Below are 14,956 nucleotides of genomic sequence, written 5' to 3'. Positions count from 1 at the left end.
TATACCATGAAAACTGGCTAGTTTATCAAAGAAAAAGTTAAGTCAAAGATCAAATTCCTCTCTTAACAGCTTTGTATGCCATGGAAATTAAAGTTGAAAAAGACTTGAAGACTGGAGAAAGTACAGTTCTGTCTTCAATACCTCTCCCATCAGATGACTTCAAAGGTACAGGAATAAAAGTTTATGACGATGGGCAAAAGTCAGTCTATGCTGTAAGCTCCAATCACAGTGCCACGTACAATGGCACAGATGGCCTGGCCCCAGTGGAGGTAGAAGATCTTTTAAGACAAGCCTCAGAAAGAAACTCTAAATCTCCAACGGAATACCATGAGCCTGTATACGCCAATCCATTTTGTCGACCTACAACCCCACAGAGAGAAAAGGCAACCCCTGTACCAGACTTTCAAGAAAGGATAAAGATTCGAGCCAATGGACTGGGCAATGACGTAAATGAATCCACACATCATATGGACAATGGACTCTCAGAGGAAAGAGGTGACAACCTCAATCATGTTGGTCCCACTCGGCCAGTCCCTCATCCCCGGTCAGTGCCTCAACAAGCAGAAGAGATGCCCCTCACCCCACAAAAGAGGTTAACGACTCCCTGGGAAGACTCGAACATCTTACAAGACAAATATGCACCCTCTCCAAAGGCCAGACTGAACCCCTGCGAGGCGACAGCTGGAAAGTCACTCCCTTGCCAGGAGGAGGAGGAGGAGGACATCAGATATAATATCGTCCACTCCCTGCCTTCTGATGTGGATGAGGCAGAACCTGTGACCATGATCTTCATGGGGTATCAGCAGGCAGAAGACAATGAGGAAGAAAAGAAGCTCCTGGCTGGGTATGATGGGATCATCCACGCGGAACTGGTTGTGATTGATGACGAAGAGGAGGAGAGTGAGGGCAAAGCTGAGGAACCCTCCTTCCATCCGATCGCTCCCCACAGTCAGGTTTACCAGCCAACCAAACCCACACCACTTCCTAGAAAGAGATCAGAAGTTAGTCCCCAGGAAAATACAAACCACAACTCTCCCCACAAAAATTCCATGTCTTTGAAAGAGCAAGAAGAAAGCCTAGGCAGCCCTGCCCACCACTCTCCACTCGATGTCCCAGTCGCTGGAGATGGGACTGAGGATCCGTCTTTAACAGGTAATAGAAATGGCAAGGTATGCCACTGCTGTGCAGTCATGTAACAGCTTCTTGTGCGTTAGCAAACCTTCTCGCATTCAGCTTCTTTGATCACCTCAGAACGCGCCTGAGATTTTTTATTGATGGTGTCTGAATTTTCAGTACCACAGGATAGTGATTAAGTCACTTCGAATGTAAGTTGTTGCCTTATTAGGACAGTGCATTGATTGACCTAAGTAACTAGAACTGTATCTGCTGTCATGGTAGGGCACTACATGGGAATGTGTTTGGGTCACTACTACTTTGGATCATTAATAACATATCTTTTCCCTCTGGAGTCCAATGACATCTACTTATTTGTGCCCCACTGTGGCTTAAACTTGTGTAGGCGTAAGTTAACAAATTGCCTTAATTTGCAAGAAAATACAAGAAACAAATTTTATTTTCCAGATATTTTATTACCTTGCTATATATTGTTTTTCTGTCCTTTTATAGCTTTAGTAACTTTAATTTTTCTACATTTTCAAATACAATATCAGTTTGCCTTACATCACCTGCAACACTTAACTTTGCATGGTCATTCCAGTTTCCCATATTTATTTTTTCTCTTTATATATTTGCATTTCTCATTCTCTACAAAATTTTTATAGAATTATAGCTATCTGGATATTTTAGCATTGAAAGGAAAAAACTTCAACACTTTTTCTACAAAAGTGATAGTTCCTCAACTTTAGATTCCTTTTTATCAATTAAATACCGTATTCTAATAATCATTTATAAAGAATAAATAAGAGCCTGACAAAATCACTTTTAATGCTTACCTTAGCTTATAGTGCTTGCCTTGGCTAAAGAGAAATGTAAAATTACCCAGCCATTCAGGTGCAGGACATTTGAAAGGGATGGTAATTTTAAATGTCTCTAATGGAAGAATTCACATTAAAAAGCAATAAATATTAAGTACCAACTAATCCAGCAACACAGCCTGTTAATTCCATAGAAGTGTGATTGTACCAGCACAATTTTAAAAGGTCTTTTGCTCTGCAACCCAGAAACCTAATGTTGGATTTCTAATAACACAATGAAACAGACCCTTTCCTTTATTTCTAGTAGTTAAGTATGCCGACTGCAAATTAATTATCTGAAGATTTTCTAAACATTTGGGAAGTATATGCATACCTTCCTCAATCATAGTTGAGCAATGGGTCCCCACAATGAAAACCTACAGATAATAAGTTCCTTTTTGAATGAAATTTCTTTGCCGATCAAACTTTGCATCTTAAATTGATTTTAAGACAATTCAAAAGACATAGAAAGGAGGAGCATACTGTTTATGGTCAATAGCAGTGGTGTTACCCATTAAAAACCCCTCCTTTCTTGAACTTGGATATTAGCCAACTGCTCCAAAACACCCTTATTCCTTCTCCTCTAACCATGTCAACACACCTACCCCAAAGAAAATGACAGGAAATGACTAATGTTTCCAGACAACACTAATCATGCCACTGAACTAAAATCATAAAAACAGGAAAACATATTCCAGACAAAGTAACAATACAAAGTTCTGTGCTATCAATCAAAGTATCTTATAAACAGAACGCTCCAAATTCCTTGCCATCCATCATATTGTTTTACATCCCTGTTTTCCAATTCCACACATGAATTAAAGAGCTGATATTTTTAAATGGCTTTTAATATAGGTCATTTATATTGTCATATACCATCAAGAGCTATCCACATATGAGGAAGATAGTCACCCGTGCAATCCCAGTTAACAAACACCAACTACGTTGGGCTTTTTTCCACAATCTCCCAAAAAATGCTTATGATGCTTGAATCCCAATTTTCATTTAACTCCTTTATTTATAGTATAGGTTTCCTATTAAATATAAATAGTCCTAGTAAGCATAACAGTAAAGAATTGTTAGCCTCTTTTCCCTTAGTATAAATATACTTATCAAGGTCTTCTCTATGAACAATTTTTAATTTGAAACACAACAAAAAGGGAGAAAAAAGACGGGAAGTAGTTGAGCCCAGAGATTCTAAAGACAAGATTTTTTAGTCAAAATTTTAAACAGAGTAAAACATGACAAAAAATTTTAGGCCGCAGTATGTCCATCTGCTAAGACAAATATAATGTAGTCACATTCTAAATTATAGACCAATGCCAGACACTCCCACTACTGTGTGGCCCCAATCTTTTCCTTGGAGCCGCTACTACCCCACCACCACCACCAAGTAGACAGCTGGCTGTCTTGTTAATCCCCATCCACTTATTCTTGTACTTCTATCTCTACTCTTCCCTCCTAGAAATGCCAGTGGTGTTTCACGATGTGAGGAATTCACATGCTGTTGGTGCTGAACTTGTCAATCTATGGCAGCCATTAGGGGCCAAGGGCTTTTGAAAGTAAGAGGACAAGCTCCCTTCCACCAAGTTCTGCCAGTGGAAATGATGGGTCTGAAGTTGCTACAGGAAGAGGAGGCAGGGATCAGAAAAGGGACATCCAAAAGAGAGTTGATGACCCAAGATTTTCAGCCACTGCTCCATGGAGCCTTCCACTGCCTATGTGCTCTAGCCCTACAGGCTCTGCCTAGCATTCATACCTTTTATTTTCCATAGGCTTAGAGAAAAGAAAGCAGATTCTAACACACTTTATTGAATGTCTGCAGTAAACAAACAGGTAGGCTTGATTTACAGAATCTCAAGGTTACAATTAACTGCTGGGAAGAGGACTTTGTCTCTGCCTTAAAAGAGCCCTTCAAAAAGTCTCTCACCTGTGCTGTCTTTTTGGGCCTATATGGGCAAGGTGAATGTCCATAAAATCCAGGAGAGGAGACTTTCCAAAGACTTCCTTCTGCTTTCTGCTCACCTCCTGTGACAAAACTACAGTCCTCTGCAGGGCTCACCATCCAACAGCTCCTAGCAATAGAGACAATTCTGCTTCCTACAAAGCAAAGTTTAACAACCAGTCTTAAACCTAAAGGAATAGTCTTAGCTATGCCTCTAGAAATAATCATTCTGCTTAAAGTTTCAGGAGAAATAATGCCATTTAACTTCTTTGAAGTGAAAATATTTCATGTAAGTGGAGTGACAATAAAAAATCATGGTCTTCTTAAAGTATTGCATCCTCAACACTTCTCATATTTGTTCAAAAGGACTTTTTAGAGATGGGATCATTTTCTTTGCTAATAGATAACTAATATATGACTTGGAAATGAGAGAACATATCTTCCCTTTTATTTTTTTCATTAAACAAAATTATGCAATCAGTGAAATAACTAGCTTTGGAGCCATGTTACACATGAATGTAATATTAGATCATTAATACAGTCATGAACTCAGTGCCTTGAAAGCATCTCTCAATTTTTGGAATATGACTTAGGCAGCTATACCTTAAAGTCTTGAACATTAAGGGTATGATACCAGAATACTAGAGAAGAATTATAATTTTAAATTTTAAATTTACAGCTTAAAAAGTGTTTTTCACATCTGTTATATCATTAGCAATAGAATACAGTCAAAAAAGATGTTTGTCGTTTGAAAGCATATTTATAGCTTGACAGAAACATTTTATAATCATTCCCACTCTTCATTATTGGCTCACGCCTTTTCATCAATGAAGACTTTTTTTTTTGTCATTGCATATCCAAAGGAGAGAGCTCCTTCATATAACCAAGTTGAATGAGCTAAAACATAACCCAAACATGTAGTAGAACTTAAATGTCTATACCTTTTTATTTGTGGTAGCACATAGCACAGAAATATACACAAAACATAGTCAATGACCTATAGAAATGTGAATCTATGGCTAATAGCAAAAATGTGCACCAACCCTGTATTTATCCAAATTTTACTATGTTTGATCTACTAATTTTTCTAATACTTAGAGAAATAGGTTCCTTTTCGTTCTGAACCTGCCTCTACCCTAAGTTAACCATAGCTTATTATTTCTACTTTTTGTGCTACTAAAACAATGCTCACATTGTTGGATAAAACCATCTGAGGTATGTTCTAAAATTTCCTGTATTCTATGAAATGGTCATTTGGAGTAGAGATTAAATCTTTTTTTTATAACTTTCTCTCTTTTTTTTTCTTTAATTTACAGCTTTAAGGATGAGAATGGCAAAGCTGGGGAAAAAAGTGATCTGATAGGTGTGCATCTATGATAACATCCTTTGGAGAAGCAGCTAAGAAATGTATGAAAATTGCTCTTCCGGATTTTTGTTCTTTTTTCTGAAGTCCAAAAAATTATAAATATACCCATATTAAGCCATGTGAATTAGTAATAGCCATTATTTGTAAAAAAAAAAAATCCAAAAATCTGAGAAGAAAAAATGCTTTACTTTTCCAGTTATTTGACATGATTCAGTGGGGGGAAAAACCAGTATATTTTTATTGCGTTAATACCAAAGCATTTCTAATAAGAGCTTGTAAATTTTAAAATAAAGTTATTTGAAATATTCTGACTGTATTACACTAACTGACATTATAACTTTGCTCACATAAAGATGGAAAGATCATACGGAGCCACTATGTTTCGTCATACATTCATCTTCAAATCTGATGAGTAATCCCAAATCAATAATACTGGAAGACAACTAGTTATCCTTCTGCAAAGGACAAAGACAATTGTTATGATCAGACTTTAAACCCTTGCATACATCCAAAAGACACATGAAATAATTACCCCATTTGGGGGATGGCTTCAGATTATCTTGACAGTGTACATGACTTCAAATGGTAACTGGTGTGTCCGTTCTTCTTAAAGTAGCATTCTTCCTCTCACTCAGTCCAGTGTGAACCCCATGGTGTAATGACTGATTATTACCTGAAGGTGTTGGTTAAACGACTTCCCATACTCTCAAAGTATACATATCTAGTTTAAGGTGTGACCAATTCCTGTGAACAAGTTAGAATCTTAATATTAAAATGAATAAGTATGTGTATTTGTGGAATGTCATTCCTAATGATTCTTGACAAAATGTTAAATCCTGATTTGAAGGGGAATATTCCCATGCCAATAAATTCTCTTCTACCACGCCTGATTATACTTCCCTCCACCCTACATCCTCAAGATCTATTCCCACATTTTCCCTACATTATGGCAGTACAAATTGTCTGGGTCTTCGCTCTCAGTGACTAGTCTGTTTCTTCCCAACACAGGAACTAGATTTTTCAGCTGAGACGATATTAGACTCCATATTTTTTCAATTTATTTATCTGAGAGACAGAGAGAGAGGGGTCTCCCATCTAATGGGTCGCTTCCCAAATGCCAGCAAAGGTAGGGCCTGGCTCAAGGCCAAAGCCAGGAACCAGGTACTCAATCCAAGGACCTTATCTTCATTATGGATCTGAAACAATGATAAAAATAGAAGCAGCTCATGAGGACAACCATTAACCTGCGAAGCACAGGCATCCAGGGAGATGCTGTGCAAGAGGCAGCTAATCTCTAAGGGAGGACAGCTCCTTCTGCCAGTCTGAAATGTCCTGGGAAATCTGGGGGTTTAAATTTCTGAGACACTTTCCACAAAGAGCCCTATTGAAAATCCAAGGGTTTTTGATTGAGTGCTGCCCCTAGGAGCATAAACTCCTCCACACTTCTGGGTTGTATTGTCACAAGAGTTACACAGGCGCAGCAGCTTCAGAGAAGGCCTGGGATTAATTAAAAAAAAAAAAAAAAAAAAAAAAAAAAGATCCACAGAGTATACTTCTGGAGGCACCATGTCAACAGAAATCTGCACTGCCTCAGGGCAGCTATGGCATTGCAGAAATGGACTCTGGGGGGTACGACAGGCACTAGCAGTGTCTACCACACCAGGTGGGCGACAAGCAACTTACTTGAGCCTGTTTCCTTATCTGCCAAATTAGATAAATGCCACATGCCTCGCACAGTTGCCCGAGGATTCAATTTCTCAGTGAATGAAAAGTCGCAAGTGTCCTGTCTATCGTCAAATTTGGTTGATACGTCACACATCAAGAGTGGAAACACCATACCCTGCATCATTTCACATCATGATGTTTTGTACATTTAAGTGCCTACATTTAGGTCTGTGGGCCATTTTTAGTTAAATGGAGTAAGAAAAGTAAGTAAATAAAAGTGCAGGAAAGAGTACGTGAAGTATGATTTAAAGAAAACTATTTTTCGGTAGATACTCAGCTGTTCCAACTCTATTTTTTGAAATACTATATTTTCCACATTGAATTACTTTGTCACCTTTGCTAAAAATCAGTTGACCTTCTAAGTACAGATCTAGATAAAGATTCTCTCTATTCAATGGATATATACCAATACAACACTCTTTAAAATCGTTCATAATGTAGCTTTATGATAACCATATCTTGCTTCTTAATAGACTTTAAGACTAGCTATAGATGAACAGGAAAATAGAGAAGGATAGTATAAAGTTACCACATACCAGGCATCCAGTTTTCCATATTATGAATTTCTTAACATTACTATGATACATTTGCAATAATTAATGAATCTATAGTAACACACAGTGATTAACTAAAGTCCCATATGGTATTCAGATTCCCTTACTGTTTTAACACTAACATCCTTTTATAATGCAGGATCCCATATAGACAACCAAATCACCTTTAATTTGCATATCTCCTAAGACTTTTTGTGGCTATTATGTTTTTCTGATTTCCCTTGTTTTGATGACCTTCACAGTTTTGAAACTTACTCTTCAGGTGTTTTGCAGGAAATCTTTCTATTCCATATTTTCTGATGTTTTCTCATAGTTAGACTGGGATTATGAGTTGGGGGGAAGAAGACTATAGAGGGAAAGTAGCATAATCATTCCTACCATTTCAAGGGCACATACTTTCCTTTTTTTTTTTTTTTTTTTTTGACAGGCAGAGTGGACAGTGAGAGAGAGGGAGACAGAGAGAAAGGTCTTCCTTTTCCATTGGTTCACCCCCCAATGGCCACTGTGGCCGGTGCACTGTGGCACCCCGACCGGGACTAGAACCCAGGGTGCCGTTGCCGCAGGCGGAGGATTAGCCTATTGAGCTGCGGTGCCGGCTATGGGCACATACTTTCAACATGATTTGTCACTGTTGGTGTTGACCCTGATCACTTGGCTGAAGGAGTGTTGGTCAGGTCACTGCAGTTACTCTTCCTCCCCTTTGCATAATGTACTCAATCTACTCCTCTACACACAGCCCACACTTAGAGAATTAGGCTCCTTCTCCTTGAAGGCAGAGAGTCTATATAGCTATTTTAATTCTTCTAGAATTATTTCTTCTAGAAAATTTGTTCTCTCCAAAATTTACTTCGTTATTTATTCAAATCAGTATGAACTCAAGAATTTTTTTTTTTTTTGACAGGCAGAGTGGATAGTGAGAGAGAGACAGAGAGAAAGGTCTTCCTTTGCCGTTGGTTCACCCTCCAATGGCCGCAACGGCTGGCACACTGCGGCCAGCGCACCGCGCCGATCCGATGGCAGGAGCCAGGTGCTTATCCTGGTCTCCCATGGGGTGCAGGGCCCAAGTACTTGGGCCATGCTCCACTACACTCCTGGGCGACAGCAGAGAGCTGGCCTGGAAGAGGGGCAACCGGGAAAGAATCCGGCGCCCTGACCGGGACTAGAACCCGGTGTGCCAGCGCCGCAAGGCGGAGGATTAGCCTAGTGAGCCGCGGCACCGGCCCTAAATATACTTCTAAGCATTTTATTATTTTGATGCTATTAAAATTAGAGTTAACTTTTTACTTTTTTCCACTTTTTCTTTTTTAATATATAAAAATAAAATTTTCTTTCCATGTCAACTTGTGCCCTAATACTAATAAATTTAATTAGTTCTCATAGTTTTTTTATACTCATAATTTATTTTGAAACTAGAGTTACAGAGACAGAGGGAGAGAGAGCAAGAGAGAGTGCACTTTCATCTGCTAGTTCACTCCCCAGTTGGCAGCAACAGCCAGCACTTGGCCAAGCCAAAGCCAGGAGCCAGCAGCTCCACACAGATCTCCCATGTGAGTGGTAGGGACCCAAGCCCTTGATCATCTTCCACTGCTTTTCCCAGGATGTCAGCAGGGAGCTAGACAGGAAGTGGAGCAGCCGGAACATGCCCATTTTCTTTTCCTCTTGATCTTGTATTTAAAGATTTACCATTTCCTATTAAGAATCAACATTTGTTTCAGTGTTTCAGTGATTTTTTTCTCATTTTTTTCCATGTTATATTTGTTTTTTTCTGCTCTTCATAGGTTCTTTTTACTTACCTGGGATTTAATTAATTCTTTCTTTCCTTCTTAGGTTAGAAACATAAGTTATGGAATTTACATCTTTACTTCTACTAATGTAAATATTTAAGGTATCAATTTCTCCCTATGCAAGCCTGTTCAAGAAAACTTTCAGCAATAAGGCAGTGTTTATTTTGTTTTTAGTCCAATACAGTAGCTATTAGCCACAGGTAGCTTTTGAGGATTTGATTCTGACTAAGGAGGTGAATTTTTAATTTAAATTTAAACCTAAATAATTTATATTGCTGGTTACTATTCTACTTGACAACACAACTCCGATTTTCTTAAGCTTTATTTATTCCTCTGAAAGTCAGAGCTATGAAGAAAGGGAGAGAGACAGGCAGAGGTCTATTATCTTATGGTTCATTCTCGAAGTGGCCACAACGGCCAGGCTGAGCCAGTCTGAAGCCAAGAACCAGAAGCTTCATCCAGGTCTCCCACATGGGTGGTTGGGGCCCAAGCACATGAACCATATTCCACTGCTTTTCCAAACCATCAGCAAGAGCTGGATTGGACGTAAAGCAGCCAGACACAAACTGGCACCCAAATGGGATGCCGGTCCCACAGGCGGAGCCTTAGTCCACTACACCATAGGAATGGCCCCTCTTCACATTCTTGATGGTGTCATTTGAAGCACAGAAATTTTGACTATGATTAAGTCCAATATATTAGTTTTTTTCTTTATCATGGTGCTTTTGGTATTATATATATAGGTAAAAAATGCCTAACCCAGAGTCAGGAAAATTCAGTTTCGTGTTTTCTTCTAAGAGTGGGCTCTTACATTAAAGTCCGTGATCAATTTTGAGTAATTTTTGTCTATACTATGAGGTAGGAGTCTCGATTTATCTTTTTGCATATAGATCTCCAGTGTCCAGGTACCATTTGTTGAAAAGGCCAACCTTATCCCCTCCAAAATGCCTTTTCACCTAGTCAAAAAATAAAGTGATCCTAAGTATTCACTTCTGAACTCACAATACATTCACTTGATCAATATGTCTTTCCTTATGCCAGGAACACCCTGCACTGATTACCGAAGATTGTGGATTTTGACACTGGGAAGTGTATGTTCTTCGAATTCATCCTTTTCTGAGATTGTATTGGCTAGTCTGGCACCTTTGCTTTTCCATAGGGAGTTTAGGGTGAACTTGTCAATTGCAGAAAGAGCAATCTGGGGTTTTGATAGTGACGGTTGAATGTGTAGATCAATTTGACAAATATTGCTACATTAATAATAGGATATCTTCTGTTCTAAGAACAAGAGACTTGTTTCCATTCCATTAGATCTACATTAGTTTTTTAAACAATGTTTCACAATTTTCAGTGTTCAAGGCTTGCATCACTTTTGTTCAATTTACTTGTGTTTGAATCTTTTTGATGCAATTTTGAATGGAATCATACTTTCCTACTTTTGCTTTCAGATTGCTTCACTGCTAGTATCTGGAAATATTGTTAATTTGAATGTTGATGTTCATTTATTGATTCTAGTAGTTGTTCAGTGGATTCCTTGAGATTCTTTAAGATTTTCTAAGATTATCTATGAAAAATTAGTTTTGTTATTTCTTTCCAATATAGATGCCCATTTCTTTTCCCTTGCCTAACTGCCCTTGCTACACCATCCAACATAATGGTCCTGCAGAGTGGAGAGAGTACATACTGTTGTCTTGCTCCTGATTGTAGCACCAAAGTGTTCAGCCTCTTGCCTCTAAGGTTGAGGTTAGCTGTGTGGTTTTTGTAGATGCTTTTCGCCAGAGTCCACACATGTTCAGGGGTCAACTAGAGATGTGACCAAGCAGAATTGAGGATCCCCCTCTGGAGTTTTCTCTTCTATGATCACCTCGTCCCCCCAACTCTAACAGCTGCAGTTGCCCAACCATTAGTCCTCTGTTTTCCTGTGCCAGATAAACTGGAATTTTTCCTCTGGTTCCCTGGTCACCCAGCACCACACTGACTACAACAGCCATGAAGCCAAAAAGTGGAAACAGAGAGCTCACTCCAAGTAGCTTTCCTCCTCTGAGTGTGGACCCTTCACCAGAACCCACACACACACACACACACACACACACACTGCCATTCACTCTCTGGGGACTTCAGGCAGCTGCTTTCTGAAGCTTACAGCAATTTTCAGGGGGACGATGAGTTTGCTAAGATCTCTCACTCAAACGTTACCAGCATACCTGGATTGTATGGCCTCCGGAAGTTCTCCCAAGAGTTCAATTATCATATGTCAGTGTCAGAAAAAAAAAATGTTTAGGTCCTCACAGGAGACCAAAGCATAATATAATGTCTTCTACATAGGAGTTGGAGATCTCATGAAAACAGATAATGGTTCTTAGCATGTACCCTATAAGCTTCCTCTCCCCTAGACTAGAGGTATCTGACCAGGCAAAATACACCATTACATTAACATCTTCAACAACAAAACAAGAAATTAAACTCATTACAAGTTTATTGCCAGAAAGACCCTCAGATATCTTTTTTGCCCAAACATATTTCCAAAGAGCAACAACAAGACAAATATTCTTTTTTACTAAGGTCAAGCTCATGTAACATAAAATTAACCACTTTAAAATGAACAATTCAGTATCATTTTTTAACACACAATGTTAGGCAACCACCACCTCTATATAGTTCTAAAACATTGTCACCACCCTCACAATAAAACATGAGAGCCACGAAGCAATTATTCCCCTCTCTCTCCTTTCCCTCCACCCCCAACCAGTCCCTGGTAACCATTGGTCTGCTTTCTGTCTGCATGGATTTACCCATTCTGATTATTTCATACAGATGGCATCATACAGTATGTGACCTTTCATGTCTGACTTCCTCCACTTAGCAAAATATTTTGGAGGTTTATCCACATGATAGCATGAATCAATACTTCAGTACTTATGACTGAACACTACTCTGTTTCATGCACATACCATGATTTGTGTACATCCATTCACCCATGATGGGTCATGTAAGTTGTTCCCATCATGTGGCTATTGTATTGTGCTGCTGTGAGTGTGATTTTTTTATTTTTTTAATTTTGTTTTAAAAGAGTAACAAAATTCACCATCCTAACCATGTTTAAGTATACAATTCAATGAAGTAAGTACATTCTCAGAGCTTTGCAGCCATCACCATTATTCATCTCCAGAATCTTTTCATCATCACAAACAAATATTCTGCACCCATTAAACAATAATTCCAACTCCCCTTGGTCCCTGGACACTGATAACCATCATCTGACCTTCTGCTTCTGCAAAACAGAAAAAATTGACTACTCTGGGTACTTCATATAAGTGGAATCATATAAAAGATGCTCTTTTGCATCTGATTTATTTCATTTAGCATAACATTTTCAAGATGAACAACAAAAAAATTCTATAAAATAAGAAGTACACACTTTATCTGCAAAAACTATGAAGTTGAACACTTCATCAAACAGCAGACATCATCAATGACGTACAAAACAAGCAACTTTTACTGGAATCCCTTCACTTGACTCTCACAACTGCTCAGGATGATGGGCTTCGCAGATAATAGAACAGGGCTCAGAGAAGGTAAGTGACTTGCCAGTTTGTAAATTAACAAGCAAACATACTCCAGTCTTCCAGCTCTCAGTCTTTTTGAATTGATAAGATCAGCTACCTCCCTACAAGAGTTGTCAGGACAAGGAAAAATCTATGTTGAGTAGAGTTGAAGAAGTCTCCAAGAAGAAAGAACGTGGACAAGCACTTGATAGGCTAGCGTCTTCTAGGGAGAGAAGAACCGAAATCAGATTCCAGGAGAGCAACCATCCATGATCTGCGTGCAGAGTTGCGCTTGGTGAGAGTTGGTCAAGAAAGGAGGATGTGGATAGAACAGTGAGAATCCTAATCCGCTTGAAAAGAACTCAGAAGAATCCTTTCTTGTATTCCCATCTGTAATGGATTATCTTAAACAAGGACCTTTCTTCTTTTTTGTTTTTTTTTCTGTTTCACTGGCATTTACAGATAAATAGAAATTCAGCCAAAAGCCACATGTGCCCGGAGAGCTTTCTAGTTGGTATGTGCAGTGTTTAGCTTTTCCTAGTGCGCTCTGGACTATAGCAGGAAGCAAAATGGACAAGATATCTTTTCATAAACTTTAGAGTCCAGAATCCTGATAAAAACCAAGTATTAACATTAATTTGATTCATTTCTTTGATAACTCATGCTATAGACTACCTATGCCCTTAACATTGATTTCCACAGATCAGAAAATAATAAAAGAAAACTAAACTGAGCCATAAATGCTACCCTAACCAACAATTTTCTAGAATTTGTTTCGCTTTTTCTGAAAAAAAAAAGTTTCTCTTTATTTTGTAGAGCATTCCTTCTATAAGAAGAAAACTTACAGGTCCAGGATTGTGGCATAACATGGAAAGTTGCCGCCTGCAGTGCCAGTGTCTTGTATGAGCACCGGTTCAAGACCCAACTGCTCTACTTCCAATCCAGCTCTCTGCTATCGCCTGGGAAAGCAAAAGAGGATGGCCCAAATCCTTAGGCCCCTGCACCAATGTGGAAGACCCAGAAGAAGCTCCTGGTTCCTGGCTTCAGATCAGGCCAGCTCTGGCCATTGCAGCCATTTAGGGAGTGAACCAGAGGATTGAAGATATCTCTATCTCTATCTCTCTCTCACTCTCTCTCTCTCTCTATCTCTCTCTCTCTTCCTCTCTCCCTCTCTCTCTCTGCCTCAGCCTCTCTGTAACTCTGCCTTTCAAATAAATAAATAAATCTTTTAAAAAAGAATTATATTTATCTTTACAATGGAAAACTAGAAGAAAATATTGTAGTAAACATTGAGTTTGCTATATTTAATGGCTTTTGTTTACTTTTTAAATAAAGGTGTTCAAAAGGACTGTAAGTGGCATAGCACCTTTAAGAAGAGGCACACAGGAAGTTCATATCTAAACCCTAAGCTACTTAAATAAGGACCACCTGAACACTTAAAAAAAAATAAAAAAATAAAAAAACTCCACTATCATCTCTCTAATAAAGGATGCACAATGCAATGAAGTTATTCTTTGTCCCAGACAGTAGTTAGGTTTGGGGGCCAAGCAGAAACTACAACACCATCAGAAAGAATACTTGTGAAACCTGAAAACAATCGAACAAATTATCCAGTTCAGAAATTGGCTAAGGACATGAACAGGCAATCTTCAAAGGATGAAATATAAATGGCCAATAGAAACATGAGAAAATTCTCAGGATCACTAGCAATAAAGGAGATGCAAATTAAAACCACAATGAGGTTATTACCTCACCCCTGTTAGAATGGCTACCATATGAAAATCAAAAAACAATTAATGCTGGTGAGGAAGTGGGGGAAAATGTACCCTAATCCACTCTTGGTGGTAATGTAAACTACTACAACCATCAAGGAAGACAGTATGGAGATTCCTCCAGAGATCTGAAAATAGATCTGTCATATGACCCAGCCAACCCATGCCTGGGAATTTACCCACAGGAAATGAAATCAGCATATGAAAGAGTTATGTGAATATATATACTTATCGCATCTCAATTCACAATAGCTAAGATATGGAATCAACCCAGATGTCCATCAAATAATGA

The 14,956-nt window shown here is 38.7% G+C and overlaps 1 protein-coding gene across 3 annotated transcripts in view; it reads left to right on the top strand.

Moving 5' to 3' along the window:
- Positions 1-5,592, top strand: part of PALMD (palmdelphin) — a 70,223-nt gene extending 64,631 nt beyond the window's left edge. For all 3 annotated transcript variants that reach the window (XM_070077994.1, XM_008264830.4, XM_070077995.1), the window contains 2 exons: positions 70-1,152; positions 5,235-5,592. In XM_070077994.1, the coding sequence (XP_069934095.1) occupies positions 70-1,152; positions 5,235-5,278 (1,127 nt within the window). In that variant the 3' untranslated portion in view covers positions 5,279-5,592. The remainder of the gene's footprint in view (positions 1-69; positions 1,153-5,234) is intronic.
- The last annotated feature ends 9,364 nt before the right edge of the window (positions 5,593-14,956 follow it).

This window comes from Oryctolagus cuniculus, chromosome 7 (assembly GCF_964237555.1).
Source record: "Oryctolagus cuniculus chromosome 7, mOryCun1.1, whole genome shotgun sequence".
In the NCBI taxonomy this organism is placed as follows: domain Eukaryota; kingdom Metazoa; phylum Chordata; class Mammalia; order Lagomorpha; family Leporidae; genus Oryctolagus; species Oryctolagus cuniculus.
Note: the sequence above shows the minus strand (reverse complement) of the source record. Positions and strands in the feature narration are given on the sequence as shown.